Raw genomic sequence first — 27,524 nt, forward strand, 5'->3', positions numbered from 1 at the left:
CAGCCCTGGCTGTGCCTGCGTGTGCCTGGCTGTCCCTGGGTGTCCCTGGGTGTTCCCGGGTGTCCCTGAGTGTCCCTGGGTGTTCCCGGGTGTCCCCAGGTGTCCCTGGGTGTTCCCGGGTGTCCCTGGGTGTCCCTGGGTGTCCCCGGGTGTCCCTGGGTGTCCCTGAGTGTCCCTGGGTGTCCCCAGGTGTCCCTGGGTGTTCCCGGGTGTCCCTGGGTGTCCCCGGGTGTCCCTGGGTGTCCATGAGTGTCCCAGTCTGTCCCTGTCTATCCCAGTGTCTGTCCCAGTCTGTCCCTGTGTCCCAGTCTGTCCCTGTCTATCCCAGTGTGTCCCTGTGTGTCTGTCCCAGTCTGTCCCTGAGTGTCCCTGTCTGTCCCTGTGTGTCTGTCCCAGCCTGTCCCTGTCTGTCTCTGGGTTTCTGTGGATGTCTCTGGGCGTCCCTGTCTGTCCTCAGTGTCCCGCTCTGTCCCACTCTGTCCCTGTGTCTGTCCCAGTCTGTCCCTGGGTATCCCCGTCTGTCCATGAGTGTCCCCGGGTATCTCTGAGTCCCAATCTGTCCCAGTCTGTCCCCGTGTCTGTCCCCGTGTCTGTCCCAGTCTATCCCAATGTCTGTCCGTGTGTCTGTCCCCGTGTCCCAGGTCAGGGCAGCCCCAGGCTCTGCTCCAGGCCCAGCCACGGCCCCAGAGCCCCGGGCAGGGCTGAGCCCAGGAGCTGCCCCTGCCCAGGAGGCAGAACTGCTGCCCTGGGCAGTGCCAGCCCTGGGCAGGGCCAGAGGGGCTGTGGGGGCTCTGCCTGGGGACCCCAGAGCCACCTGGGCCACCCCGGGGACCCCAGAGCCACCTGGGCCACCCTGGGGACCCCAGAGCCCCCTGGGCCACCCTGTGTGTAGCCTGGGGACCCCAGAGCCCCCTGGGCCACCCCGGGGACCCCAGAGCCCCCTGGGCCACCCCGGGGACCCCAGAGCCACCTGGGCACCCCAGAGCCACCTGGGCCACCCTGGGGACCCCAGAGCCACCTGGGCCACCCAGAGCCACCTGGGCCACCCTGGGGACCCCAGAGCCACCTGGGCCACCCAGAGCCACCTGGGCCACCCTGGGGACCCCAGAGCCACCTGGTGCCACCCTGGGGACCCCAGAGCCACCTGGTGCCACCCTGGGGACCCCAGAGCCACCTGGTGCCACCCCGGGGACCCCAGAGCCACCTGGGCCACCCAGAGCCACCTGGGCCACCCTGGGGACCCCAGAGCCACCTGGTGCCACCCTGTGCCGTCCCTGCCAGCTCAGGGCAGTGCCCCCAGATGTGCCCCCAGATGTGCCCGCAGCGCTCCCTCCCAACCCGACCCATCCCAGCGCTCTGATTTCACTCCCCCATTTCTGAAAGCCTGCCCACAAACCCGCGCTGCACCCTCCGATCGCGGCGCGAAGGGACGAAATCAATTAACCCAATTAACCCAATTAACCCAATTAACGCCGCTCGCTCCCTCAGAACCCGCGCCACCGAGGCCACGCCCCCGCCACGCCCATTTGACCCCGCCCTTCGTGACCACGCCTGTTTTGTCCCTCAGCGCTTCCCGTAGCGGCGCCGTCAGCGCGGCGGGAGCGGCCCCGGTGAGTGCGGGGGCACCGCGGGGGCACCGGGGCGGCACCGGGGCCCTTCGGTCGCACCGCGGCTCCCTCGGGGGCCCTACCGCGTCCCCCCGCTGCCCCCGGGGCCGCCTTCAAGCCCCGGTGTGACCGGGAATGGGGAACGGACCCCGGCGGGCAGCACGTGGGGGGCACCGGGGGGACCGGGCCGCGCTCGGTGCGCGGCGACCGCGGGTTGGTTTGGTTGGATTGGGACAAACGGGGCGTCCTGGCCGGTGGGTGGCTGTGAACGCACGGAAATCCGCGCGTGGTGCTGCCGGTGCTCTCCCGGTGCACCGGGGCTGTTCTAAGCCGGCCCGGTGCGCTCAGGGCCGCGGTTTCCGTCCCCTTCCCCCGGGGCTGAGCCCCAAAGCTGCGCTGGTGCTTCAGGGATTCTGTCAGAAGGTTCAAAATTAACCCCGGGTTTTAAAAGGAATCAGCAGCAAATTAAAAAGAAACAAAAAAAAAACCCCAAACCATAATTAAAAAAAAAAAATTAAAAGCGTGAACATAATTCAGGCTTTGTGACTCCTGAATTTTCCAGGTTTTGTCTGGAAAAGAAGATTTCCCATCCCTGCTTTCTCTGCAGCTCGAACTGATGTGAAATCAACGGGATGTGCAGGATTTCTCCTCTTCCCTCACTCCTGAACAGCAGGGCTGGGGTTTGTTTTCCCGGTTTTATTTGGACTGAAGGGATGAAAACTCGAATTTGCAGTGTTCACACCCTGCCCTCCGGGGTTGTTTTCCTGCTCCCTGCAGTAACAGCTGCAAATGCTCTTCCCTGCAGGTGAACCAGCTTTGTTTTGCTCCCCAATTCCACCGAGGCTGCAGCTCCTCCTGAGGAATTCAGGTAATTAATTCTCCCTTTGGATGCAGCTTATTGCACACAAGGGCTCTCAAAGCATCCGTGGGAGGTTCTGTGAAAAATCCTCTCATAAAGGAGGTTTAAAAAAACTTAAGATTTTATTTTCCATTAAACTAATCCATTAAAATTTTAAAATTTAATTTTTTTTTAAAAATTTAAAACTGCTTGTATTTTGATTTTTAATGGCATGGTGATGATGAGGATTTAATTTTATTAATAGTTTTTCCTAAGCAAGTGGTGCTGACCACCAGTCTGTGTTGCTGCAGAGCTCTGAATTATTTGTGTGCTTTGTCATGAAGGTCTTTCAACACAAACAGCATAAAATAATCAGGTATAACAAAAAAAACCCCTAAAATATCCATTTTTGTCCCTGCAGGAAAATGCTGAGAAGCCTGAAAGGACTGGTGTGCCATTCTCTGAAGGTAAGTCCTGGAAGAGCCTGGTGCTATTTCCAATATTTCCACTTTCCTGTGGCCTGGAGTGACAAAAAGCCATAAAAAAAGGAGTGAACTCCATGGTGGGCTGAGGAAAGAGCAGATGCAGCATCCCCACCTTTCCCTGAGGAGTCTGGGGAGAGGGAGCCTGGCTGCAATCAGGGTTCTGAAATCCTGCACAGTTTCTCAGGAAACAGAGATGATTCCACTTGCTCTGCGTGGCTGGGCTGTCCAGAGGAACAACCCACCAGCCTTGCAGAGCTGCTGCTGGGAACAGTTTTGCCAAAAATCACAGAATTATGGGATATCCTGAGCTGGAAGGAGCATGACCTCAGCAATCCCCCCTGTGCTGGGAGCCCCAAATCCCCCTGGCAGCCTTTGGGCTGTGCCCAGCACCCTCTGGAGGAAGAATATTTTAATTTTTTTCCATTTTTTGAGCCAAAAATGGCTCTGTGCTTTGTGTGGGTGTAGTGACACACCTGCCCCAGCTCTGTGCTATCCCAGAGCCTCCTGAAGCCCTGAGCAGCAGCAGGAGCTCATGGAGCAGCTCTGGAGTTGCTCCTGATGGAAAAGAGTTCCTGTGTGGTGCTGCTGCTGCCTTTTCCAGGCTTCTCCCCTCCAGCACAGCCGTGGGGCTGCAGCTCTGGCTGGGCAGTGCTGCCCTTCCTGGGCAGGCTGCGGGAACAGCCCGGCATTCCCAGAGATCCCTGGAAGATGTGGGAACAGCCCGGCATTCCCAGAAATCCTGGGACAACAGGAACAGCCTGGGATCCCTGGGACATCGGGAACAGCCCGGCATTCCCAGGGATCCTGGGACATCAGGAACAGCCTGGCATTCCCAGAGATCCCTGGAAGATGTGGGAACAGCCTGGGAACCCTGGGACATCAGGGAACCAGCCCAGCATTCCCAGAGATCCTGGGACATCGGGAACAGCCTGGGATCCCTGGGACATCAGGGAACCAGCCCAGCATTCCCAGAGATCCTGGGACATCGGGAACAGCCCGGCATTCCCAGAGATCCTGGGACATCAGGAACAGCCTGGCATTCCCAGAGATCCATGGAAGATGTGGGAACAGCCCAGGATCTCTGGAACATCAGGGAACCAGCCCAGCATTCCCAGAGATCCTGGGACATCGGGAACAGCCTGGGATCCCTGGGACATCAGGGAACCAGCCCAGCATTCCCAGAAATCCTGGGACATCGGGAACAGCCTGGGATCCCTGGGACATCAGGGAACCAGCCCAGCATTCCCAGAGATTCTGGGACATCGGGAACAGCCTGGGATCCCTGGGACATCAGGGAACCAGCCCAGCATTCCCAGAGATCCTGGGACATCGGGAACAGCCTGGGATCTCTGGAGCATGGGGGAACCAGCCCAGCATTCCCAGAGATCCTGGGACAACAGGAACAGCCTGGCATTCCCAGAGATCCCTGGAAGATGTGGGAACAGCCCGGCATTCCCAGAGATCCATGGAAGATGTGGGAACAGCCTGGGAACCCTGGGACATCAGGGAACCAGGCCAGCATTCCCAGAGATCCTGGGACATCAGGAACAGCCCGGCATTCCCAGAGATCCTGGGACATCGGGAACAGCCTGGGATCCCTGGGACATCAGGGAACCAGCCCAGCATTCCCAGAGATCCTGGGACATTGGGAACAGCCTGGGATCTCTGGAGCATGGGGGAACCAGGCCAGCATTCCCAGAGATTCTGGGACATCAGGAACAGCCCAGGATCCCTGGGACATCAGGAACAGCCCGGCATTCCCAGAGATCCTGGGACATCGGGAACAGCCCGGGATCTGTGGGATTTCAGGAACAGCCCAGCATTCCCAGAGATCCTGGGACATCAGGAACAGCCCGGCATTCCCAGAGAACCTGGGACATCGGGAACAGCCTGGGATCTCTGGAGCATGGGGGAACCAGCCCAGCATTCCCAGAGCTTGGGATCCCTGGATGATGCAGGAACAGCCCGGGATCTGTGGGATTTTGGGAACAGCCCAGGATTTGTGGAACGTGCGGGACCAGCCCGGCATTCCCGAGCCTGGGATCCCTGGGACATCAGGAACAGCCCGGGCTCCGTGGGACATCGGGAACAGCCTGGGATGTGTGGAACATGCAGGACCAGCCCGGGATCCCGGGAAGATGCAGGATTAGCCTGGGATCCATGGGACATGTGGGAGCAGCCTGGCATTCCCGAGCCCGGGATCCCCGGAAGATGTGGGACCGGCCCGGATCCTTGGATCATGCAGGAACAGCTCGGTATTCCCCAGCCCGGGATCCCGGGAAGATGCGGGAGCAGCCCCGGAAGATGCGGGAGCCGCCCAGGATCCCCGAAGGTGTGGAAGCAGCCCGGATCCTTGGATCATGCAGGAACAGCCCGGGATCCATGGGACAAGAGGGAGCAGCCTGATATTCCCCAGCCCGGGGTCCCGGGAAGATGTGGGATTCCCAGAAAGGTGCAGGAGCAGCCCGGGATTCCCAGAGCCCGGGATCCCCGGAAGATGTGGGACCGGCCCGGATCCTTGGATCATGCAGGAACAGCCCGGGATTCCCCAACCCGGGATTCCTGAATCATGCAGGAACAGCCCGGGATTCCCCAGCCCGGGGTTCCTGGATCATGCAGGAACAGCCCGGGATCCCGGGAAGGTGCAGGAGCAGCCCCGGAAGATGCGGGACCAACCCGGATCCTTGGATCATGCAGGAACAGCCCGGGATCCGTGGGACATGCGGGAACAGCTCAGTATTCCCCAGCCCGGGATCCCCGGGAAGGGATCCCCGGGAAGGTGCGGGAGCAGCCCGGCATCCCCGGGAAGGTGCGGGAGCAGCCCGGGAACAGCCCGGGAAGGTGCGGGAACAGCCCGGGAAGGTGCGGGAGCAGCCCGGGATCCCCGGGAAGGTGCGGGAACAGCCCGGGATCCCGGCAAGGTGCGGGAACAGCCCGGGATCCCGGGAAGGTGCGGGAACAGCTCGGGATCCCCGGGAAGGTGCGGGAGCAGCCCGGGATCCCCGGGAAGGTGCGGGAGCAGCCCGGGATCCCCGGGAAGGTGCGGGAGCAGCCCGGGATCCCCGGCAAGGTGCGGGAACAGCCCGGGATCCCGGGAAGGTGCGGGAGCAGCCCGGGATCCCGGGAAGGTGCGGGAGCAGCCCGGGATCCCGGGAAGGTGCGGGAGCAGCCCGGGATCCCGGGAAGGTGCGGGAACAGCTCGGGATCCCGGCAAGGTGCGGGAGCAGCCCGGGATCCCCGGGAAGGTGCGGGAACAGCCCGGGATCCCGGGAAGGTGCGGGAACAGCTGGGGATCCCGGGAAGGTGCGGGAACAGCTCGGGATCCCGGGAAGGTGCGGGAACAGCTCCACCTCCCGGCTCGGCGCTCCCGGTTCATCTCGGGCACCACGTGATGATGTCGCTGCCATTTCAGGGATCCCGGAGAGGCGGCTCCTGTCCTTTGGCAGATGGAAACTCAGCCCGAAATCCGCTCCCCGCTCCGGGGAAACGGCGCTGGAGAGGCCGTGGGGACGGGGATGGGCTGGGGGCGGCTGTGCAGGGCTGCACCGGGAGCTCTGGGGGTGTTCCTGGAATTCCAAAGCCCAGGGATGTGCAGAGCTCTGGATGTTCCAAAGCTCAGGGATGTGCAGAGCTCTGGATTTTCCTGGGGGTGGCTGTGCAGAGCTCTGTGGATGTTCCTGGAGTTCCAAAGCCCAGGGATGTGCAGAGCTCTGGATGTTCCAAAGCCCAGGGATGTGCAGAGCTCTGTGGATGTTCCTGGCATTCCACAGCCCAGGGATGTGCAGAGCTCTGTGGGTGTTCCTGGCATTCCAAAGCCCAAGGATGTGCAGAGCTCTGGGGGTGTTCCTGGAGTTCCAAAGCTCAGGGATGTGCAGAGCTCTGGATTTTCCTGGGTGTGGCTGTGCAGAGCTCTGTGGATTTTCTTGGAGTTCCACAGCCCAGGGATGTGCAGAGCTCTGGATTTTCCTGCAGTTCCAAATCCCAGGGATGTGCAGAGCTCTGTGGGTGTTCCTGCAGTTCCAAAGCTCAGGGATGTGCAGAGCTCTGGATGTTCCTGGGGGTGGCTGTGCAGAGCTCTGTGGATTTTCCTGGAGTTCTAAAGCCCAGGGATGTGCTGAGCTCTGGATTTTCTTGGTGTCCCAAAGCCCAGGGTTGTGCAGAGCTCTGTGGATGTTCCTGGAGTTCCAAAGCCCAGGGATGTGCAGAGCTCTGTGGATATTCCTGGTGTTCCAAAGCCCAGGGATGTGCTGAGCTCTGGATTTTCCTGCAGTTCCAAAGCCCAGGGATGTGCAGAACTCTGGATTTTCCTGCAGTTCCAAACCCCAGGGATGGGCTGAGCTTTTGTTCAGGAGGAAGGACCAAGCACCTTGGTGCTCTAAGCTCAGGATATAATCTAAATGTATAAACTCAGGGTGTAAAATGCTTCAGCAGGGTGGTTCTGAGCCATCTGCAGGCAGTTTTGAAATGTGGATTTTTTGTGAATTGGAAGAGTTTTTGGTGAAATGCAAGTCTGTATCTCAGGGCCTGTGTTGACTTTGTAGCCCCTCAGACAGGAGCAATTCCCTCTCTCCCGGTGCCTGGGAGCTGCTTCCACACCCACAGCCCACTGTGGCAAAGTTCCAAAGTGTCCAAAGTTTGCAGTTTAATTTAAATCCTAATTACAGTGCATTAGAAGTGGTTTTTAGCTTATCAACTCTGTGTTGTAAATACTGTAAAACAAATCATCTAAAATTACCCCTCCTGAGTCTTAATACAATACATTTTTCATAGTTCTATTTCTCCCAAAGTATTTAGTCTTATTTGCAAAGCCATCTTTTAAAACTTATTTCTGGTTTAGTTTCTCTCTCAGCAATGTCTGTCCTGTTCCATAACATTTCTAAATCAGCATTTCTTATCTCAAAGTTCACTTACAAATGCAGGCTCTGTGAACCTCGTGTCAAGTTTTAAGAATTTTCTATAAATCCATTTCCCACACAAAGCACCAGGAGGTTCCAGGGGGTTTTGGGGAAGAGCTGTGGTGCTAAGGCTGCAAGTGACACTGTCAAATAATGTCATTGCAGGAGTCATTTACATGTGGGATGTGCTGTGCTGATGGGAAAAAAAAATAGAAATTTAATGTTTGGCTGCAAGACCAGAGGACTGGAGTTGTACTCTGGGTTCCACTCCCTTCAGAGAGCTCATGAGGAGCTTGTGCCCCATAGATTCCACATCCTGCTGAGCTCAGTTTGGGCTTTTTAAAACATGACATTGCTAATATTGGTTTGATGAAGCTGTGCAAAAGCTGAACACAGAGCAAGAGGTTCATCCTTGCTTCATTTTCCTGCAGTGGTCAGGGCTGAGGATTTGTGTGACACCCCTGGGAGAGGATGGGCAGGGAGCTCCCCTGAGCCCTCACACACTCCCCTGGGCCTTGAGGAGGAGAAAATGGGGGGGTGCCATTATCTTATCAATAAGATTTATTTATTATATCAATATTGAAGCAGCAATCAATTTATTAATTAATATGGTAAAGTATGAGCAACACAGCTCTGGGTACAGTGGGGGAAGTTCTCCCTCACACTGCACACCAATATTTGAGGCTCACAGGTATTTATAGGGGTGCTCAGCAGCTTTCTCTGCAGTTTCTAGTCCCAATTTTTACTCCTCAGCAGTTTCTAGTCCCAATTTTTACGTCACAATTCTATACACTGTCGTGATTTTGTGCATCCCAAAAGGAATATCTCAGGTGGTGGGGTCCAGTTTCTGAAAGAAGGAAGGAGTATTTCATCTGGTGAGCTCCAGCTTCCAGATGTGGGTTCACCTTTTGATTGCAAGGACCATAAATCTGATAACAGTGATGTCCAGCTTCCCTTGGTTAATCCTTGAGTTGATGTTCATCTTCTTTCTCAAGCTGCATATTTTTATATATTCTATATATATATAAAATATATATCCTTTTTATACATTCTAAAGCTATAGTTTCAAAGATCCTCACTACAAGCAATATTCTGAAATTATACCTCAAAAAGTTATTATGGCAAAACTCTTTAAGGTTTAACTGCAAGCAGAAAGTTCCTGTCACAAAAACAACGTCCTTAAAGCTTTAATTCAATTGCTCCTAAATCAAATTGAGACTTATAAGGGTTAATTGCAAACAAAGGATAGGTTCTCCCATGCTTTATTTTTCTCAGTTGTTATTAGAATTCATCTTTGGAGCTGTGCCATGGTCGGTTTCCACACACATCACCCTCACAAATGCACACTTTGCCACCAACACAGCTTTGGATTTCACACCAGAAGCTCAGAGGGACCCCCCACAACACCAGTCCCACTCCCTGCCCTGGGCTGGGACACTTTCCTTAATCCAGGATGCTCCAAACCCCATCCAGCCTGGCCTTGGATGCTCCCAGGGGCAGCCCCAGCTTCTTGGGAAATGAGAGAAATTCTGATTCCAGGCTTAGGGCTGACATTTTCCAGGTGATAGGTGACAAGAGTTGCCTTCTGTATTTATTCACGTATTAAATTGTGGATTTGAAACTAAAAGAAGCCATCCCAAAGGATGATTTGGATTTGAGGAGGAAAAGGGCAAGGTGGGAACAAGATGTGTGGGGTGACATCTCCCTGTTTGCACTGCAGCTGGCTCCAGGCTGGTTTCATTCCTTCAACAAGAGGGGGCCAAGTGCCCAAATGCTGATTCAGGCATCTGGAATGTTCCTAATCCCACTTTCCCTGCAGCCCTGGTGAGCCCCAAGGAGGCAGCAGAGCTGTGTCATGGCCTGGGGGATCCCAGCCAGCTGTCCTGGCTCTGAGCTTTGCAGACAGACAGCAAAGCAGGGGAAATACAGACAGACAAAACAGGGAAGTGCTGCCTCTGTTCAGCTGCAAGTGGCCCTGTCAGTGCTGCTCAGGGGCTCTCAGCCTCTCCCAGAGCCTGTCTGGAGGATGCACTCTCTAAATCATTGACAAATGTTTGTGTTTTCTTTCAGCACCACATAATAAAATGCTTGTCCTGTCGCTGCTCACTTCCTTGCCTGTTTTGGCTGGGCTTTGCAGGCAGGCTGTCTGGGGGAAAAATGAATTAATCAGCTTAGCTGGCTGCTTTTGGGTTCTCAATGCCAGAGTCTGGATGCAGGGAAATCAGAGTAGGGAGTGTAATTATAAATATCAGAGCTGCACTAATCCCTGGGTAATTGAGGTGATTATGGATTGCCAGACTGTCTGAATTTTCAGGGTGCTGCCACTCCTCAGTGTGGCATCTTAAGGAATTTGGTGTAAATTGTGTCAAAATCTCAATTCTTTTGGGGTAAAACTCAGGCCCAGGGTTTGGCTGAGTGAGATGGAGCTGGTTTCAGTGCAGGTATGTGAGTGTGAGATGTGGCTCTGCAGCACCTGGGTTCTCCATGCTGAATTTCCATGCTAATGATGAGTTTTCAGTCTAATTGCAGGCAGGGTTCAGCTCTGGGTTGCAGGTGCCTGGTTGGGATCCCAGAGGGCTCAGAACAGACTCCCTGGGCTGCTCTGCACCAGCAATCCTTGGCTGCTGACACAGCTTTGGTGTCTCTGCCTTTGTGAAAAAACACCAAGCACTTGCTTTTTAAAATTTTAAAAGTTAAATGGTTATAAAAATAGTAATAAAATTAGTGTAATAAAATTTTGGATAATTAGGATTTAAGACAATAAAAACAAAGAGTTACAGACAGGGTAACTTTTTCTGGGCAAAATAAACCCAAAAAAGGACCCACATTAACAGAGGATTCACTTTTAAAAGTAAGAGTTTGTTGCATATTCACACACCTCATCCATGGTGCATCAATTCCATTCAAACACAGGATTCTGTCTGGGCAGTGTCAGCTTCTTCCTCTGAATCCTGAGGGCAGGAAGAAGTTAATTTCTTCTGATAATGGAGCAATAAATTCTTTTTCTCTGTAAGATTCAGGTGTCCTCTGGCTGCTAGCTCGGTGGGAGTTCCTCATTCCTCTCTTTAAAAAAATATCTTACACAGCATAGTTTCTATTTTAACATTATTTTAAACCTGAAACTCTATTTAAGGAAATTACCACAGCACAACTGTCTAACATAACCTGTATAACATTCACATTTCAGTCTCTCTCACACCTTGTTGTCCCCTCAGCTGGAGCGTGGCTGTGCCCTGCAGGTGACAGCCAGGGCTGGCCTGAGCTCTGTGTCCAGCCAGGATGTGGCAGCAGAAAAACCCCGAGCGATTTTCCACACCAGCGAGAGCGACCCGGTGAGTGACTGCCACCATCACTGTCCCCTGGCTGCCACCCATCAGTGTCCCCTGACTGCCACCCATCACTGTCCCCTGACTGCCACCCATCACTGTCCCCTGACTGCCACCCATCAGTGTCCCCTGACTGCCACCATCACTGTCCCCTGGCTGCCACCCATCACTGTCCCCTGGCTGCCACCCATCAGTGTCCCCTGGCTGCCACCCATCAGTGTCCCCTGGCTGACACCAGTGTCACCTGACTGCCACCAGTGTCCCCTGACTGCCACCATCACTGTCCCCTGGCTGCCACCCATCACTGTCCCCTGGCTGCCACCCATCAGTGTCCCCTGGCTGCCACCCATCAGTGTCCCCTGGCTGACACCAGTGTCACCTGACTGCCACCAGTGTCCCCTGGCTGCCACCAGGGCCATCCTGCCCTGCCACCACTGTCCCCTGGCTGCCACCCCGTCCCCTGGCTGCCACCAGGGCCATCCTGCCCTGCCACCCCTGTCCCCTGGCTGCCACCAGGGGCCATCCTGCCCTGCCACTCCTGTCCCCTGCCCTGCCACCAGGGCCATCCTGCCCTGCCACCCCTGTCCCCTGGCTGCCACCCCTGTCCCCTGCCCTGCCACCAGGGCCATCCTGCCCTGCCACCCCTGTCCCCTGGCTGCCACCAGGGCCATCCTGGCAGCCAGCAGGGGCCATCCTGCCCTGCCACTCCTGTCCCCTGCCCTGCCACCAGGGGCCATCCTGCTCTGCCACCACTGTCCCCTGGCTGCCCCCACTGTCCCCTGCCCTGCCACCAGGGCCATCCTGCCCTGCCACCAGGGCCATCCTGCCACCCCTGTCCCTGCACACAGCCAGCCCTGGGGCCAGGGGTTGGTCCCTTCTCCAGAGCTGCCCAGGTGAGGTTGCAGGAGCTGGCCCAGGGCTTGGCTTCTCCTCACACCCCACGAATTTCAGCTCCAGGCTCGTTCTTGCTGGAGAAGCCTCCCTGAGCTGGGTGTGGAGGGACAAAGCCAGAGCCCAGCTGAGCTGAGCACAGCCCTGCAGCATCACCCTCTCAGTCCAGAGCCCAGCTGAGCTGAGCCCAGCCCTGCAGCATCACAGTCACAGCCTCACCCTCCCAGTCCAGAGCCCAGCTGAGCTGAGCACAGCTCTGCAGCATCACAGTCACAGCCTCACCCTCCCAGTCTGGGGCACAGCTGAGCTGAGCACAGCTCTGCAGCATCACAGTCACAGCCTCACCCTCCCAGAGCCCAGCTGAGCTGAGCCCAGCTCTGCAGCATCACAGTCACAGCCTCACCCTCCCAGAGCCCAGCTGAGCTGAGCACAGCTCTGCAGCCTCAAAGTCACAGCCTCACCCTCCCAGAGCCCAGCTGAGCTGAGCCCAGCTCTGCAGCCTCACAATCACAGCCTCACCCTCCCAGAGCCCAGCTGAGCTGAGCCCAGCTCTGCAGCATCACAGTCACAGCCTCACCCTCCCAGTCCAGAGCCCAGCTGAGCTGAGCCCAGCTCTGCAGCCTCACAGTCACAGCCTCACCCTCCCAGTCCAGAGCCCAGCTGAGCTGAGCCCAGCCCTGCAGCCTCACAGTCACAGCCTCACCCTCCCAGTCCAGAGCCCAGCTGAGCTGAGCACAGCCCTGCAGGATCACAGTCACAGCCTCTCCCTCCCAGTCCAGAGCCCAGCTGAGCTGAGCCCAGCCCTGCAGCCTCACCCTCCCAGTCCAGAGCCCAGCTGAGCTGAGCACAGCTCTGCAGCCTCACAGTCACAGCCTCACCCTCCCAGAGCCCAGCTGAGCTGAGCCCAGCTCTACAGCCTCACAATCACAGCCTCACCCTCCTGGTCTGGGGCACAGCTGAGCTGAGCACAGCCCTGCAGCCTCACAGTCACAGCCTCACCCTCCCAGAGCCCAGCTGAGCTGAGCCCAGCTCTGCAGCATCACAGTCACAGCCTCACCCTCCCAGTCCAGAGCCCAGCTGAGCTGAGCCCAGCTCTGCAGCATCACAGTCACAGCCTCACCCTCCCAGTCCAGAGCCCAGCTGAGCTGAGCACAGCCCTGCAGCATCACAATCACAGCCTCACCCTCCCAGTCCAGAGCCCAGCTGAGCTGAGCCCAGCTCTGCAGCATCACAGTCACAGCCTCACCCTCCCAGTCCAGAGCCCAGCTGAGCTGAGCCCAGCTCTGCAGCATCACAGTCACAGCCTCACCCTCCCAGTCCAGAGCCCAGCTGAGCTGAGCCCAGCTCTGCAGCCTCACAGTCACAGCCTCACCCTCCCAGAGCCCAGCTGAGCTGAGCCCAGCTCTGCAGCATCACAGTCACAGCCTCACCCTCCCAGTCCAGAGCCCAGCTGAGCTGAGCCCAGCTCTGCAGCATCACAGTCACAGCCTCACCCTCCCAGTCCAGAGCCCAGCTGAGCTGAGCACAGCTCTGCAGCATCACAATCACAGCCTCACCCTCCCAGTCCAGAGCCCAGCTGAGCTGAGCACAGCTCTGCAGCATCACAATCACAGCCTCACCCTCCCAGTCCAGAGCCCAGCTGAGCTGAGCCCAGCCCTGCAGCATCACATTCACAGCCTCACCCTCCCAGAGCCCAGCTGAGCTGAGCCCAGCTCTGCAGCATCACAGTCACAGCCTCATCCTCCTGGTCTGGGGCACAGCTGAGCTGAGCACAGCTCTGCAGCATCACAGCCACAGCCTCACCCTCCCAGTCTGGGGCACAGCTGAGCTGAGCACAGCTCTGCAGCCTCACAATCACAGCCTCACCCTCCCAGTCCAGAGCCCAGCTGAGCTGAGCCCAGCTCTGCAGCCTCACAATCACAGCCTCACCCTCCCAGTCCAGACAGTCCAGCTGAGCTGAGCCCAGCCCTGCAGCATCACAGCCACAGCCTCACCCTCCCAGTCCGTGGAGGGCAGGGAACGAACCGGAGGAGCCTTTGAGGGGCTTTTCTGCTGCTGGGAAATTGGAGCCTCTCGGGGCTGATTCCTGCGGGGTCTCTATGGAAACAGCGGCAGGAGAGGATCTGAGTGAGCCCTGCCTTGCACAGCCACCAGATGGCCACCATTGTCCCCTCTGGCCTGTGCCTGCCTTCGGGTTGCCAGGCAACTGGCTCTGGCATCCTGGCTGGTGCCTGAGCTGTGGCCAGCTCAGCCCTGTGACAGGGATCCCAGGGAGAGAGGAGAATCCTGACTCCATGTTCACAAGGCTGATTGATTATGATATATATTATATTAAAAATTATACCAAAAGAATAGAAGAAAGGATCTCATCAGAAGGCTAAGAATAAAAAAGAATGAGTAAGCAAGGTACAACACGAGGTGGAGGTGATTTTTTTGGGGTGGTTTGTGATGGTGATCACAGGGTTCCCAGGATGAGGGAAGAGAGGAGAATCTGGACTCCATATTTAGAAGGCTTGATTTATTATTTTATTATATTTATAATATTATAACTATACTAAAAGAATAGAAGAAAGGATTTCATCAGAAGGCTAAGAATAAAAAAGAATCAGTAAGCAAGGTACAACACAAGGTGGGGGTGATTTTTTTTGGGATGTTTTGTGGCAGTGATCACAGGGGTCCCAGGATGAGGGAAGAGAGGAGAAAGTTGACTCCATGTTCAGAAGGCTGATAGATTATTTTATGATATTTATTATATTATCACTATACTAAAAGAACAGAAGAAAGGAATTCATCAGAAAGCAGCTAAGAATTAAAAAAGAATGAGTAACCAAGGCACAACACAAGGTGGGGGTGATTTTTTGGGGTGGTTTGTGATGGTGATTGCAGGATGAGGGAAGAGAGGAGAATCTGGACTCCATGTTCAGAAGGCTGATAGATTATTTAATGATCTATATTATATTAAAACTATACTAAAAGAATAGAAGAAAGGATTTCATCAGAAGGCAGCTAAGAATAGAAAATGAATGATAACAAAAGCTCAGAATGACTGAGACAGTCTGACACAGCTGGACTGGGATTGGCCATTAATTAGAAACAACCACATGAGACCAATCCCAGCTCCACCTGTTGCATCCCACAGCAGCAGACAATCACTGTTTGCATTTTGTTCCTGAGGCCTCTCAGCTTCTCAGGAGAAAAAAATCCTAAGGGAAGGATTTTTGGTAAAATATCATGGCTACACAGCCTGGCTGGTGCACCCCAGCTCCTGCACCACACAGTGCCACTGAAATGGGACTAAAAAGCCACTGAACAGCACATTTGGCAGCAGAGTTTGTGTGCCCTGCCATCAGCAGAGCTCCAGGTGACTCAGGGTCAGGATAAATGCCCCACATTATGGAGGGGAATGAAAGAGTTTGCCCAAAATCCTGCAGCAGGGCAGGGATGAAGCTGAGAATGAAAATGGGCTCTGGGGTCCTGCTCTTCTGGAAAACCACAGGTGCTGTGTCCAGGAGAACTCACAGTCTGAAATCAGCTTGGGAAAAAGAAGTTTTTCACACTTCTCCTCAGGTGACACCTCCTTCCAGCAGGGCACCTCTTGAACAGCCAGGATTTCACATTTTCCCCCCTGTTGCAAAGATTTCCTGACCACTGAACCCCCCCAGTTTGGCAGCTCCAGCAGCTCAGCCCTTTGCTGAAGTTCCCAAACTTGCTAGAAATCATTCCTTGAATCAGGAATTCCTCAAATCCTGCAGCTGTGCCATGGTCAAGCACAGAGCCCAGGACTGTCCTGTGTGTCCCAGGGAGGTGTGGAACAGGGGCAGAAAGTGAGAGCAGGGTTTATTTTGTGCTGAAAGGCTGCAAATCTGTCCTGAAGAAGGGAAGGGAGACTTAGCAAGAATCCTGGGAGCAGAAAATTCATGGGTATGCAACAGAGCTTCCAGCAGTGCTCCATGAAGAGTCCTTCAAGAACTGGGAAAAGCCAAATATTCCTGGCCAGACAGGCAGGAGAAACCTGCACACAAAAATGCTGGCACATAAAAGAAAGAAAACAAGGAAATTGTTGTATTTATTGTGCATGGCAGTTTTTATATAGAACAGGAATAAAGAGGAGGATGGTTTTACTTAAAATTCATGGGGAAAAAAATGCAGAAAGCAGAGCAGGACAAGATCTAAGCTTCAAAGATTAACACAAAAGTGCTAAAAATCACACAGGAAGGGCTGCAGAGTAGCCTCTGTTTACTGTCCTAATTAAACAAGACACAAAAAAAGCATGACTTGAGCAAGAGGAAATAAGTAAGTGCTTTGCAGATATTGCATGGCAGGAAAAGAGAATAATGAAGGCAAAAAAGAGGCATTAAATTCTTCTTGCTGTCATTATGGTGAGACCTGCAGGGCTAGACAATTGCCCTTTTCTCTTCCAGGATGCCAATTGCCCTTTTCCAGGATGCCAACTGCCTTTTTCCAAGATTCCAGTTGCACTTTTCCAGGATGCCAATTGCCATTTTCTCTTCCTGGATGCCAGTTGCCCTTTTCCAAAATGCCAATTGCCCTTTTCCAGGGCACCCATTGCCCTTTTCCAAGATGCCACCTGCCATTTTCTCTTGCAGGGTGCCAATTGCCCTTTTCCAGGGTGCCAACTGCCCTTTCCCAGGGTGCCAATTGCCATTTTCTCTACCAAGATGCCAATTGCCCTTTTCCAGGGTGTCAATTTCCCTTTTCCAGGGTGCCAGTTGCCCTTTCCCAAGATGCCAATTGCCCTTTCCCTAGATGCCAACTGCCCTTTTCAGGATGCCAGCTGCCCTCTCCCAAGATGCCAACTGCCCTTTTCCAGGGTGCCAACTGCCCTTTTCAAGATGCCAACTGCCCTTTTCTCTTCCAGGATGCCAATTGCCCTTTTCCAAGATGCCAACTGCCCCTTCCCAAGATTCCAATTACCCTTTTCCAGGATGCCAATTGCCATTTTCTCTACCAAGATGCCAATTACCCTTTTCCAAGATGCCAATTACCCTTTTCCAAGATGCCAATTACCCTTTTCCCTTCCAGGATGCCAATTGCCCTTTTCTCTTCTAGGGTGCCAACTGCCCTTTTCCAGGATGCCAATTGCCCTTTTCTCTTTCAAGATGCCAATTGCCCTTTCCCAAGATGCCAATTGCCCTTTTTAGGATGCCAACTGCCCTTTTCCAGGATGCCAATTGCCCTTTTTAGGATGCCAATTGCCCTTTCCCATGATGCCAACTGCCCTTCCCCAAGATGCCAACTGCCCTTTTCCAGGGTGCCAACTGCCCTTTCCAAGATGCCAACTGCCCTTTTCTCTTCCAAGATGCCAACTGCCCTTCCCCAAGAAGCCAACTGCCCTTCTCCAAGATGCCAACTGCCCTTTCCAGGGTGCCAATTGCCCTTTCCCAAGATGCCAACTGCCCTTTTCTCTTCCAGGATGCCCACTGCCCTTTCCCAAGATGCCAACTGCCCTTTTCCAGGGTGCCAACTGCCCTTTGCAAGATGCCAACTGCCCTTTCCCACAATGCCAACTGCCCTTTCCCAAGATGCCAACTGCCCTTTCCCAGGATGCCAGCTGCCCTTTCCAAGATGCAAACTGCCCTTTTCCAGGGTGCCAATTGCCCTTTCCCAAGATGCCAACTGCCCTTCCCCAAGATGCCAACTGCCCTTTCCAGGATGCCAACTGTCCTTTCCCAAGATGCCCACTGCCCTTCCCCAAGATGCCCACTGCCCTTTCCAGGATGCCAACTGTCCTTTCCAAGATGCCAACTGCCCTTTTCTCTTTCAAGATGCCAATTGCCCTTTCCCAAGATGCCAACTGCCCTTCCCCAAGATGCAAACTGCCCTTTCCCAGGGTGCCAGTTGCCCTTTCCAAGATGCCAATTGCCCTTTCCAAGATGCCAACTGCCCTTTTCTCTTCCAGGATGCCAACTGCCCTTTCCCAAGATGCCAGTTGCCCTTTTTAGGATGCCAACTGCCCTTTTCTCTTTCAAGATGTCAATTGTCCTTTTCCAAGATGCCAACTGCCCTTTCCCAGGATGCCAACTGCCCTTTCCAAGATGCCAATTGCCCTTTTCTCTTCCAGGATGCCAACTGCCCTTTCCCAAGATGCCAATTGCCCTTTCCCAAGATGCCAGCTGCCCTTTCCAGGGTGCCAATTTCCCTTTACAGGGTGCCAATTGCCCTTTCCCAAGATGCCAACTGCCCTTTCCAGGATGCCAATTTCCCTTTTCTCTCGCAGGCCAAGCACACGGAGCAGCACGAGGCTCGCCTGTACCGCATCCCCCTGGAGGAGGTGAAGGCTGTGTTCCCCCATGGGCTGCCCCAGCGTTTCCAGCAGCAGGTATTCCAGCTCAGAGGGGATGCCTCGGGCTCCCTGCACCCCTGGCAGTGCCCAAGGCCAGGCTGGAGGGGCTTTGGAGCACCCTGGGGTACTGGGAGGTGTCCCTGCCCGTGGGTGTGCTGGGCTTGGAGGTCCCATCCAGCCCAAACCATTCCATGATCCGAGTGGGAAGAACCAGATCCACTGGTGACTTGGAGAGAGCAGTTATTCCCTGCCCTGTGGTGTTGTTTTCAACATCTAAAAGAGATGAGTCAACCACCCAGAGCAGCAGGAGAAGAGCTGGAGGGTTCCACCCCAGCCAGCTTTCATTCCAGTGGTTTTCATCTGTACCATCCAAGCACAAAATGAATGACAGAAATATTTTCTAAATGAATGACAGAAATATTTTCTAAATGAATGTCAGAAATATTTTCTGCCATTAATTAATCATCTTATTATTCTGTAATAAAACGAATGACAGAAATATTTTCTAAATGAATGACAGAAATATTTTCTAAATGAATGACAGAAATATTTTCTGCCATTAATTAATCATCTTATTATTCTGTAATAAAACGAATGACAGAAATATTTTCTAAATGAATGACAGAAATATTTTCTCTCGTTAATTAATCATCTTATTACACTGTAATATCACAAAGTAAGAAACTTAAAGTTTGGGGTTTTAGAATATAGAAATAAATATGAAGCAAGATAGAAGTTTTAGAGCAGAGACAAGTTGTTCTTCTTTACCTTCTTCTTCTTCTTTGTGGGTTTGGGTGATGGTGTGTAACTGGACAGAAACTGCAGGCTTGGAGGGATCAGTTCTTGGGTTAAAAGGGAAAATAATCTTGGTGTCATTTCTTAGTTGGCACAGACCCACAAGAGAACACTACAATTGATCTGAGGCTGTGAATAAGGCTTCAAAAATTGATTAATAATACTAAAATTAAAGGTGTCTAGTTGGTTAGAAGTGTGTAATATCTTAAAGTTTAGGGTTTTAGAATATAGAATAAAATATGAAGTAAGATAGAAGTTTTAGAGCAAAGTTGTTCTTCTTTACCTTCCTTTTCATGGGTTTGGGGGATGTTTTGTAATTGGACAGAAAAGTCCACACTGCAGGCTTGGAGGGATCAGTTCTTGGGTTAAAAGGGAAAATAATCTAGGTGTAATTTCTTAATTGGCCCAGACCCACAAGAGAACATTGCAACTGACCTGAAGCTGTGAATAAAGCTTCAAAAATTGATTAATAATACTAAAATTAAAAGTGTCTAGTTGGTTAGAACTGTGTAATATCACAAAGTAGGAAACTGAAAGTTTGGGGTTTTAGAATAAAGCTTCAAAAATTGATTAATAATACTAAAATTAAAGGTGTGTAGTTGGTTAGAAGTGTGTAATATCTTAAAGTTTGGGGTTTTAGAATATAGAATAAAATATGAAGCAAGATAGAAGTTTCAGAGGAAAGTTGTTCTTCTTTACCTTCTTCTTCATGGGTTTGGGGGATGTTTTGTAATTGGACAGAAAAGTCTGCATTGTGCACTTGGAGGGATCAGTTCTTGGGTTAAAAGGGAAAATAATCTAGGTGTAATTTCTTAATTGGCACAGAACCACAAGAGAACACTACAATTGATCTGAGGCTGTGAAGGCTTCAAAAATTGATTAATAATACTAAAATTGAAGGTGTGTAGTTGGTTAGAAGTGTGTAATATCACAAAGTAGGAAACTGAAAGTTTGGGGTTTTAGAATAAAGCTTCAAAAATGATTAATAATACTAAAATTAAAGGTGTGTAGTTGGTTAGAAGTGTGTAATATCTTAAAGTTTGGGGTTTTAGAATATAGAATTAAATATGAAGCAAGAGAGAAGTTTTAGAGCAAAGTTGTTCGTCTTTACCTCCTTCTTTGTGGGTTTGGGGGATGTTTTGTAATTGGACAGAAAAGTCCACACTGCAGGCTTGGAGGGATCAATTACTGGGTTAAAAGGGAAAATAGGTGTAATTTCTTAATTGGCACAGAGCCACAAGAGAACACTACAATTGATCTGAGGCTGTGAATAAAGCTTCAAAAATTGATTAATAATACCAAAATTGAAGGTGTGTAGTTGGTTAAAAGTGTGTAATATCACAAAGTAGGAAACTGAAAGTTTGGGGTTTTAGAATATAGAATTAAAATGAAGCAAGATAGAAGTTTTAGAGCAAAGTTGTTCTTCTTTACCTTCCTTTTCATGGGTTTGGGGGATGTTTTGTAATTGGACAGAAAAGTCTGCATTGTGGGCTTGGAGGGATCAGTTCTTGGGTTAAAAGGGAAAATAATCTAGGTGTCATTTCTTAATTGGATAGTTTAGTCTTACAGACCATGTAACAAGAGACAGTTATGCATTTTGTGCCTTGCTAATGGAACTGCAGAACTCATGGTGGGGAGGCTGTAACACAGATAGGAAATATCAAACACCTGAGACTGAGCATGAAACACCATCTCAGGGGCCTTCAACCCTGACCTGGAGAAACCAGGCTGGGGGTGCTGGGACAGCTGGGGCCACCAGCTGGTGGCAGTTTGGTCACAGGTGTCCTTCCTCAGATCCAGACCTTCAACGAGGCGCGGGTGATGGTGCGGCGGCCGGCGCTCGAGATCCTCACCTACCTCAAGGGCTCCAACTTTGCCCACCCTGCTGTCAGATATGTGATCTGTATCCTCCAAATTGAGGTGGAACGGAGAGAAACACGAGGAATTCATGCAGGGGAGAGGGTGGTTGTGAGCCTGAGCTGGTGTAGTCTCCAGATTTTCATTCTGGTGTTTTTCATCTGTAGCATCCAAGCACAAAGTGAGTCACAGAAATGTTTTCTGTGTTGTAGCTGGGACAGAGACAATGCCAAGCAACGCTCTCCAAGCTGGTTTTATTCTGGCCTGCATGCTTTTTACACATTCTGTGCTCACTGCAGGGACTCCAGGCACTTCAGGGCACTCAGAGCTTGGATGTCTTTATTTTAACTGCTGGCACAGGCAGGGTCAGCACACAGGGCAGCTCTGCTCACTGGGGTGGGGGACAGGGAGAAGGAACTCTCTGGGGGCAATGCCATCCTTGCTTTGAGGAGCTCTGAGCTCCCTTTCTGGAGGAATCCCAGTCAAGTTCAAACTGGTTTTTCAGAGGCTTTCCTTGACAGTGCTGGTTGGAGATGGTGAGAGAGGAACAGGGAAGACCATGACCCTGTGCCACGTGGTTCACTACTGCTCCAGGCAGGGCTGGCTGGTGCTGCACGTCCCAGATGGTGAGAAAACCAGGGCTCTGTTCCCACACCAAACACCAAAAGAAGCTGTAGGATATCCCACCACAATCTATCCTTGTTTTCCCATAGTGGAAAAGGCTCACAAAACACAAAACCCCAAATCAAGTAGAGCATGATTAATTATTTTCACCTGCTCACACATCCTTTGGGCCTCCAAAGTTTGGTTTTCTCCATTGTTAACAAGAGATTGTTTGGGGTCTGTGTGGCCTCCTCTGGTCCTGAAGGAAGGATGGAGCTGCATCCACCTCTGGGGTCCCAAGGACATGAACCTGTTGAAAGGGATCCAGAGGAGGCACCAAGGTGATCAGAGGGATCAGGGGAGCAGCTCTGCTGTGAGGAAAGGATTGGGATTGCTCAGTTCAGGAGGAAAATTGGGATTGTTCAGTTCAGGAGGAGAAATTGGGATTGCTCAATTCAGGAGGAGAAATTGGGATTGTTCAGTTCAGGAGGAGAAATTGGGATTGTTCAGTTCAGGAGGAGAAATTGGGATTGTTCAGTTCAGGAGGAGAATTTGGGATTGTTCAGTTCAGGAGGAGAAATTGGGATTGTTCAGTTCAGGAGAAGAAATTGGGATTGCTCGGTTCAGGAGGAGAAATTGGGATTGCTCAGATCGGGAGAAGAAATTGGGATTGTTCAGATCAGGAGGAGAAATTGGGATTGTTCATTTCAGGAGGAGAAATTGGGATTGTTCAGTTCAGGAGAAGAATTTGGGATTGCTCAAATCAGGAGAAGAATTTGGGATTGCTCAGTTCAGGAGGAGAAATTGGGATTGTTCAAATCAGGAGAAGAATTTGGGATTGATCAGTTCAGGAGAAGAAATTGGGATTGCTCAGTTCAGGAGAAGAAATTGGGATTGTTCAGTTCAGAAGAAATTGGGATTGCTCAGATCAGGAGAAGAATTTGGGATTGCTCAAATCAGGAGAAGAATTTGGGATTGTTCAGTTCAGGAGAAGAAATTGGGATTGCTCAGTTCAGGAGGAGAAATTGGGATTGCTCAGCCTGGAGAAGAAATTGGGATTGCTCAGTTCAGGAGAAGAAATTGGGATTGCTCAGTTCAGGAGAAGAAATTGGGATTGTTCAGATCAGGAGAAGAAATTGGGATTGCTCAGTTCAGGAGAAGAAATTGGGATTGCTCAGATCAGGAGAAGAAATTGGGATTGTTCAGATCAGGAGAAGAAATTGGAATTGCTCAGTTCAGGAGAAGAAATTGGGATTGCTCAGTTCAGGAGAAGAAATTGGGATTGTTCAGTTCAGGTGCAGAATTTGGGATTGCTCAGTTCAGGAGGAGAAATTGGGATTGCTCAGTTCAGGAGAAGAAATTGGGATTTCTCAGTCTGGAGAAGAAATTGGGATTGCTCAGTTCAGGAGAAGAAATTGGGATTGCTCAGTTCAGGAGGAGAAATTGGGATTGCTCAGTCTGGAGAAGAAATTGGGATTGCTCAGTTCAGGAGAAGAAATTGGGATTGCTCAGTTCAGGAGAAGAAATTGGGATTGCTCAGTTCAGGAGAAGAAATTGGGATTGCTCAGCCTGGAGAAGAAATTGGGATTGTTCAGTTCAGGAGAGAAATTGGGATTGCTCAGTTCAGGAGGAGAATTTGGGATTGTTCAGCCTGGAGAAGAAATTGCGATTGTTCAGATCAGGAGAAGAAATTGGGATTGCTCGGTTCAGGAGGAGAAATTGGGATTGCTCAGATCAGGAGAAGAAATTGGGATAGCTCAGATCAGGAGAAGAAATTGGGATTGCTCGGTTCAGGAGGAGAAATTGGGATTGCTCAGATCAGGAGAAGAAATTGGGATTGCTCAGCCTGGAGAAGAAATTGGGATAGCTCAGTTCAGGAGAAGAAATTGGGATTGCTCAAATCAGGAGAAGAATTTGGGATTGCTCAGCCTGGAGAAGAAATTGGGATTGCTCAGCCTGGAGAAGAAATTGGGATTGCTCAGTTCAGGAGAAGAAATTGGGATTGCTCAGTTCAGGAGAAGAAATTGGGATTGCTCAGATTCAGAGTAAAAAACCAAAAATTCAACGAGTTTTATTTTGCTGACAGCTCATCTCTGGGTGAAGAACTGCAAGGAGCTTTTTCAGTCTTCCTACAACAAAGACAGGCTGGATCAGCCTCTGCAGGCTTCTGTCTGGCTCAAGAACTTCAAAACCTCCAATGAACGTTTCCTGGAAGAGGTTTGTGGCTGCAAACTCCACCCCTGCCCTGGGCTGGTCTTCAGCTGCTGTAGGAAAGGCACTTCAGGCCCCTCTGTGGGCATGGGGGATGCTTCTCCCACATCCTGCAACCCAGCCTTGCCTTGCCTCCTGTCATCCCCAATCTCATCAGAGTTTTCTTCCCACAGATAAAAACCCAAAAAAAATACATTTGGGGCAAAAGAGAAAGCACAGAGGAGGGCAGACCTTTGAGGGAAGTGGTGGAGCAGGTAAGGAACAAGCACTGCTGCTGGTGGGGTCTCACCTGGCACCAGGGGATGTCTGTGGGACAGATTGCTCCTAAAAATCTCAGAGATCTGGGAAGAGAAGCTCAACAAAAGATGATGTGGGAGATCTGTAAAGAAAATTGTACAGAGAATTTGGATAGAAGACCAAGTCAGAATTTGAAACTCCCGTGTTTTGATGCTCAAACTGCTTTGGGAGAGGTTGTTGGCTGTCAGTTTGTCTTCAGAGTGCTGGGCAAAGTCACCTCCTAGCAAGAAATTGTCTTGGTTGGACCAGACAGGTGTGTGCTGAGGAAGGCAGGAGCCTCCCCTGAAATGGAAAATGTAATTGTTATCATTTTGAAATGAAGAGAAATTAAGAGATGGGAGTAGGAATAACAGTTCTTTGTTAGGAAAAATAAAAATACAAATGGAATAGTACAAAAAAAAGAGAAAAAAAGAGAAAAAAAAACCACTGCCAGAGTCAGGATAGGAGCTGAGCCCCTGTGGGTCAGGGTGGGGGCACAGCCCCATCCCAGGGGGGCTCAGCCCCATCCCAGGGGGTGGCACAGTCCCATGGGGTGGCACAGTCCCATGGGGTGGCACAGCCCCATCCCAGGGGGTGGCACAGTCCCATGGGGTGGCACAGTCCCATGGGGTGGCACAGCCCCATCCCATAGGATGGCACAGTCCCATCCCATGGGGCTCAGCCCTCCTGCAGTGCCAGCTGTGGCTCTGCTGCAGCAGGATCCTGCACAAGGGGGGAGTTTTCCTCTGCAGCTCCAGGGCTGCTGGAGATGGGCCTGGAATTCCTCTGGGAATGCAGGGCAGGAGAAAGCTGCTCCTCTGGGAATGCAGGGGGCAAAGGCTGCTGGGGTGTCCCAAACCTCAGATTGTATCCAGGTGGGAATGTGTGAAATCTCAGATTGTATCCAGGCAGGAATGTGTGAAATCTCAGATTGTATCCAGGCAGGAATGTGTGAAATCTCAGATTGTATCCAGGCAGGAATGTGTGAAATCCCAGATTGTATCCAGGTAGGAATGTGTGAAATCTCAGATTGTATCCAGGCAGGAATGTGTGAAATCTCAGATTGTATCCAGGTAGGAATGTGTGAAATCTCAGATTGTATCCAGGTGGGAATGTGTGAAATCTCAGATTGTATCCAGGTGGGAATGTGTGAAATCTCAGATTGTATCCAGATGGGAATGTGTGAAATCTCAGATCCAGGCAGGAATGTGTGAAATCTCAGATTGTATCCAGGCAGGAATGTGTGAAATCTCAGATTGTATCCAGGTGGGAATGTGTGAAATCTCAGAGTGTATCCAGGTGGGAATGTTTGAAATCTCAGATTATATCCAGGTTAGGAATGCTTGGCTCCTCCCCTGGGCAGAGCATCTCCCCATGGGATGATGGAATTTGATCAGCCATGCAGGGACACTCACTGGCCATGAACAGAAGATAATTAATAATTAATGGCTCATTAACAGAAGAGATCTCCTGGAGGGAGGACTGGCTGGGGAGAGAGAGAGAAAACTGCCCAGTGAACAGTAGATAACTGCCCTACCTGTTTTTAACAGTGTTAAACAGTGTTAATTTGAATAATTAACAGCAGATAACTGCCCCACCTGTTTTTAGCAGTGTTAAACAGTGTTAATTGTAATAATTAACAGCAAATAACTGTCCCCACCTGGTTTTAACATGTTAAACAGTGTTAATTTGAATAATTAACAGAAGATAACTGTCCCCACCTAGTTTTAGCAGTTAAACAGTGTTAATTTGAATAATTAACAGCAGATAACTGTCCCCACCTGGTTTTAACATGTTAAACAGTGTTAATTTGAATAATTTACAGCAGATAACTGCCCTACCTGTTTTTAACAGTGTTAAACAGTATTAATTTGAATAATTAAGAGCAGATAACTGCCCCACCTGTTTTTAGCAGTGTTAAACAGTGTTAATTTTAATAATTAACAGCAGATAACTGTCCCAGCTGGTTTTAACAGTGTTAAACTGGTAATTTTAATAATTAAAAACAGATAACTGCCCTACCTGGTTTTAACATGTTAAACAGTGTTAATTTGAATAATTAACAGAAGATAACTGTCCCCACCTGGTTTTAGCAGTTAAACAGTTAATTTTAATAATTAACAGCAGATAACTGCCCTACCTGTTTTTAACAGTGTTAAACATTGTTAATTTGAATAATTAACAGCAGATAACTGCCCCATCTGGTTTTAACAGTGTTAAACTGTTAATTTTAATAATTAACAACAGATAACTGCCCTACCTGTTTTTAACAGTGTTAAACATTGTTAATTTTAATAATTAAGAGCAGATAACTGCCCAATCTGGTTTTAACAGTGTTAAACTGGTAATTTTAATAATTAACAGCAGATAACTGTCCCACCTGGTTTTAACATGTTAAACAGTGTTAATTTGAATAATTAACAGAAGATAACTGTCCCCACCTAGTTTTAGCAGTTAAACAGTGTTAATTTGAATAATTAACAGCAGATAACTGCCCCCAGCTGGTTTTACCAGTGTTAATTTGAATAGTTAACAGTAGATAACTGCCCCAGCTGTTTTTAACAGTGTTAATTTGAATAGTTAACAGTAGATAATTGCCCCCAGCTGTTTTTAACAGTGTTAACTTTAACAATGAGCAGAAGATACCTGCCCCCCCTCTAAGGAGGGCACACAGAACACCCTGCCCAGCCCAATCTCTCAGGCTGGGGCAGCAGCAGGCTGAGCTGTGTCCTTGTGCTCCTGCAGGGTCTGGCTCGGGTGAGGAGTGCCAGCGATGCCGTGGGGGTGCTGCTGAGGGAGCTGAGGCAGCAGAGCCAGCGCGGATCCTTCCGGCTCCTGGTGGCCGTGGACGGCGTCAACGCGCTCTGGGGCCGCACCACGCTGAGCAAGGAGGACAAGAGCCCTGTGAGGAGGGGGCTGCTGGGGCTGGGAGGCTCACAGAGACAAGGAATTCTTCATTTTCAGGAGGCTTCAGAGCTGGTTTTATTCTAGCAGGCGTGCTTTTTGTGCGTTCTTAGAAAACTCCGGAGTTTACGTGTTGGTCAGGACGGACAAAGTGCTCCTGGTTTCTCTTATTTCTCCTCCTTTCCTTCTTGGTTTCTGTGTTACCAGCCTTGGTAGGACATTCTTTCAGGTTTCTCTCATTTCTCCTCCTTTCCTTGGTTTCTGTGTCACCAGCCTTGGTAGAACATTCCTTCAGGTTTCTCTCATTTCTCCTCCTTTCCTTGGTTTCTGTGTCACCAGCCTTGGTAGAACATTCCTTCAGAGGTAACCATGGATCCTCTTCTCAAACTTTTCTCTGGCTCACAGAGGTCACTGGAAAAGCTCTTCCACAGATGCCTTTTTGGGCTACCTAAAAACAGAGGCCAGACAAAGTTAAGAGATTAAAAGCATTTCTATTTATTGAAGGGCCTTCAGGTCCATTTGGGGCAGACAA

At 51.0% G+C, this 27,524-nt stretch overlaps 1 protein-coding gene across 3 annotated transcripts in view; it reads left to right on the forward strand.

Annotated features, from left to right (window-relative positions):
* Nucleotides 1-1,560: 1,560 nt before the first annotated feature.
* DAP3 (death associated protein 3) overlaps nt 1,561-27,524 on the forward strand; it is a 28,674-nt gene continuing 2,710 nt past the window's right edge. The window contains exons 1-10 of one of the 3 annotated variants that reach the window (XM_084222991.1): nt 1,561-1,610; nt 2,413-2,475; nt 2,867-2,912; nt 11,041-11,157; nt 18,281-18,382; nt 20,936-21,044; nt 21,526-21,624; nt 23,688-23,818; nt 23,986-24,066; nt 26,834-26,992. In XM_084222991.1, the coding sequence (XP_084079117.1) occupies nt 2,871-2,912; nt 11,041-11,157; nt 18,281-18,382; nt 20,936-21,044; nt 21,526-21,624; nt 23,688-23,818; nt 23,986-24,066; nt 26,834-26,992 (840 nt within the window). In that variant the 5' untranslated portion in view covers nt 1,561-1,610; nt 2,413-2,475; nt 2,867-2,870. Of the gene's footprint in view, nt 1,611-1,690; nt 1,821-2,412; nt 2,476-2,866; nt 2,913-11,040; nt 11,158-18,280; nt 18,383-20,935; nt 21,045-21,525; nt 21,625-23,687; nt 23,819-23,985; nt 24,067-26,833; nt 26,993-27,524 lie in introns of those variants that run through there. The other 2 variants (XM_084222993.1, XM_084222992.1) reach the window with 2 other exon arrangements.

Source organism: Fringilla coelebs (genome assembly GCF_963513975.1).
Source record: "Fringilla coelebs genome assembly, chromosome: 29".
Lineage (NCBI taxonomy): Eukaryota > Metazoa > Chordata > Aves > Passeriformes > Fringillidae > Fringilla > Fringilla coelebs.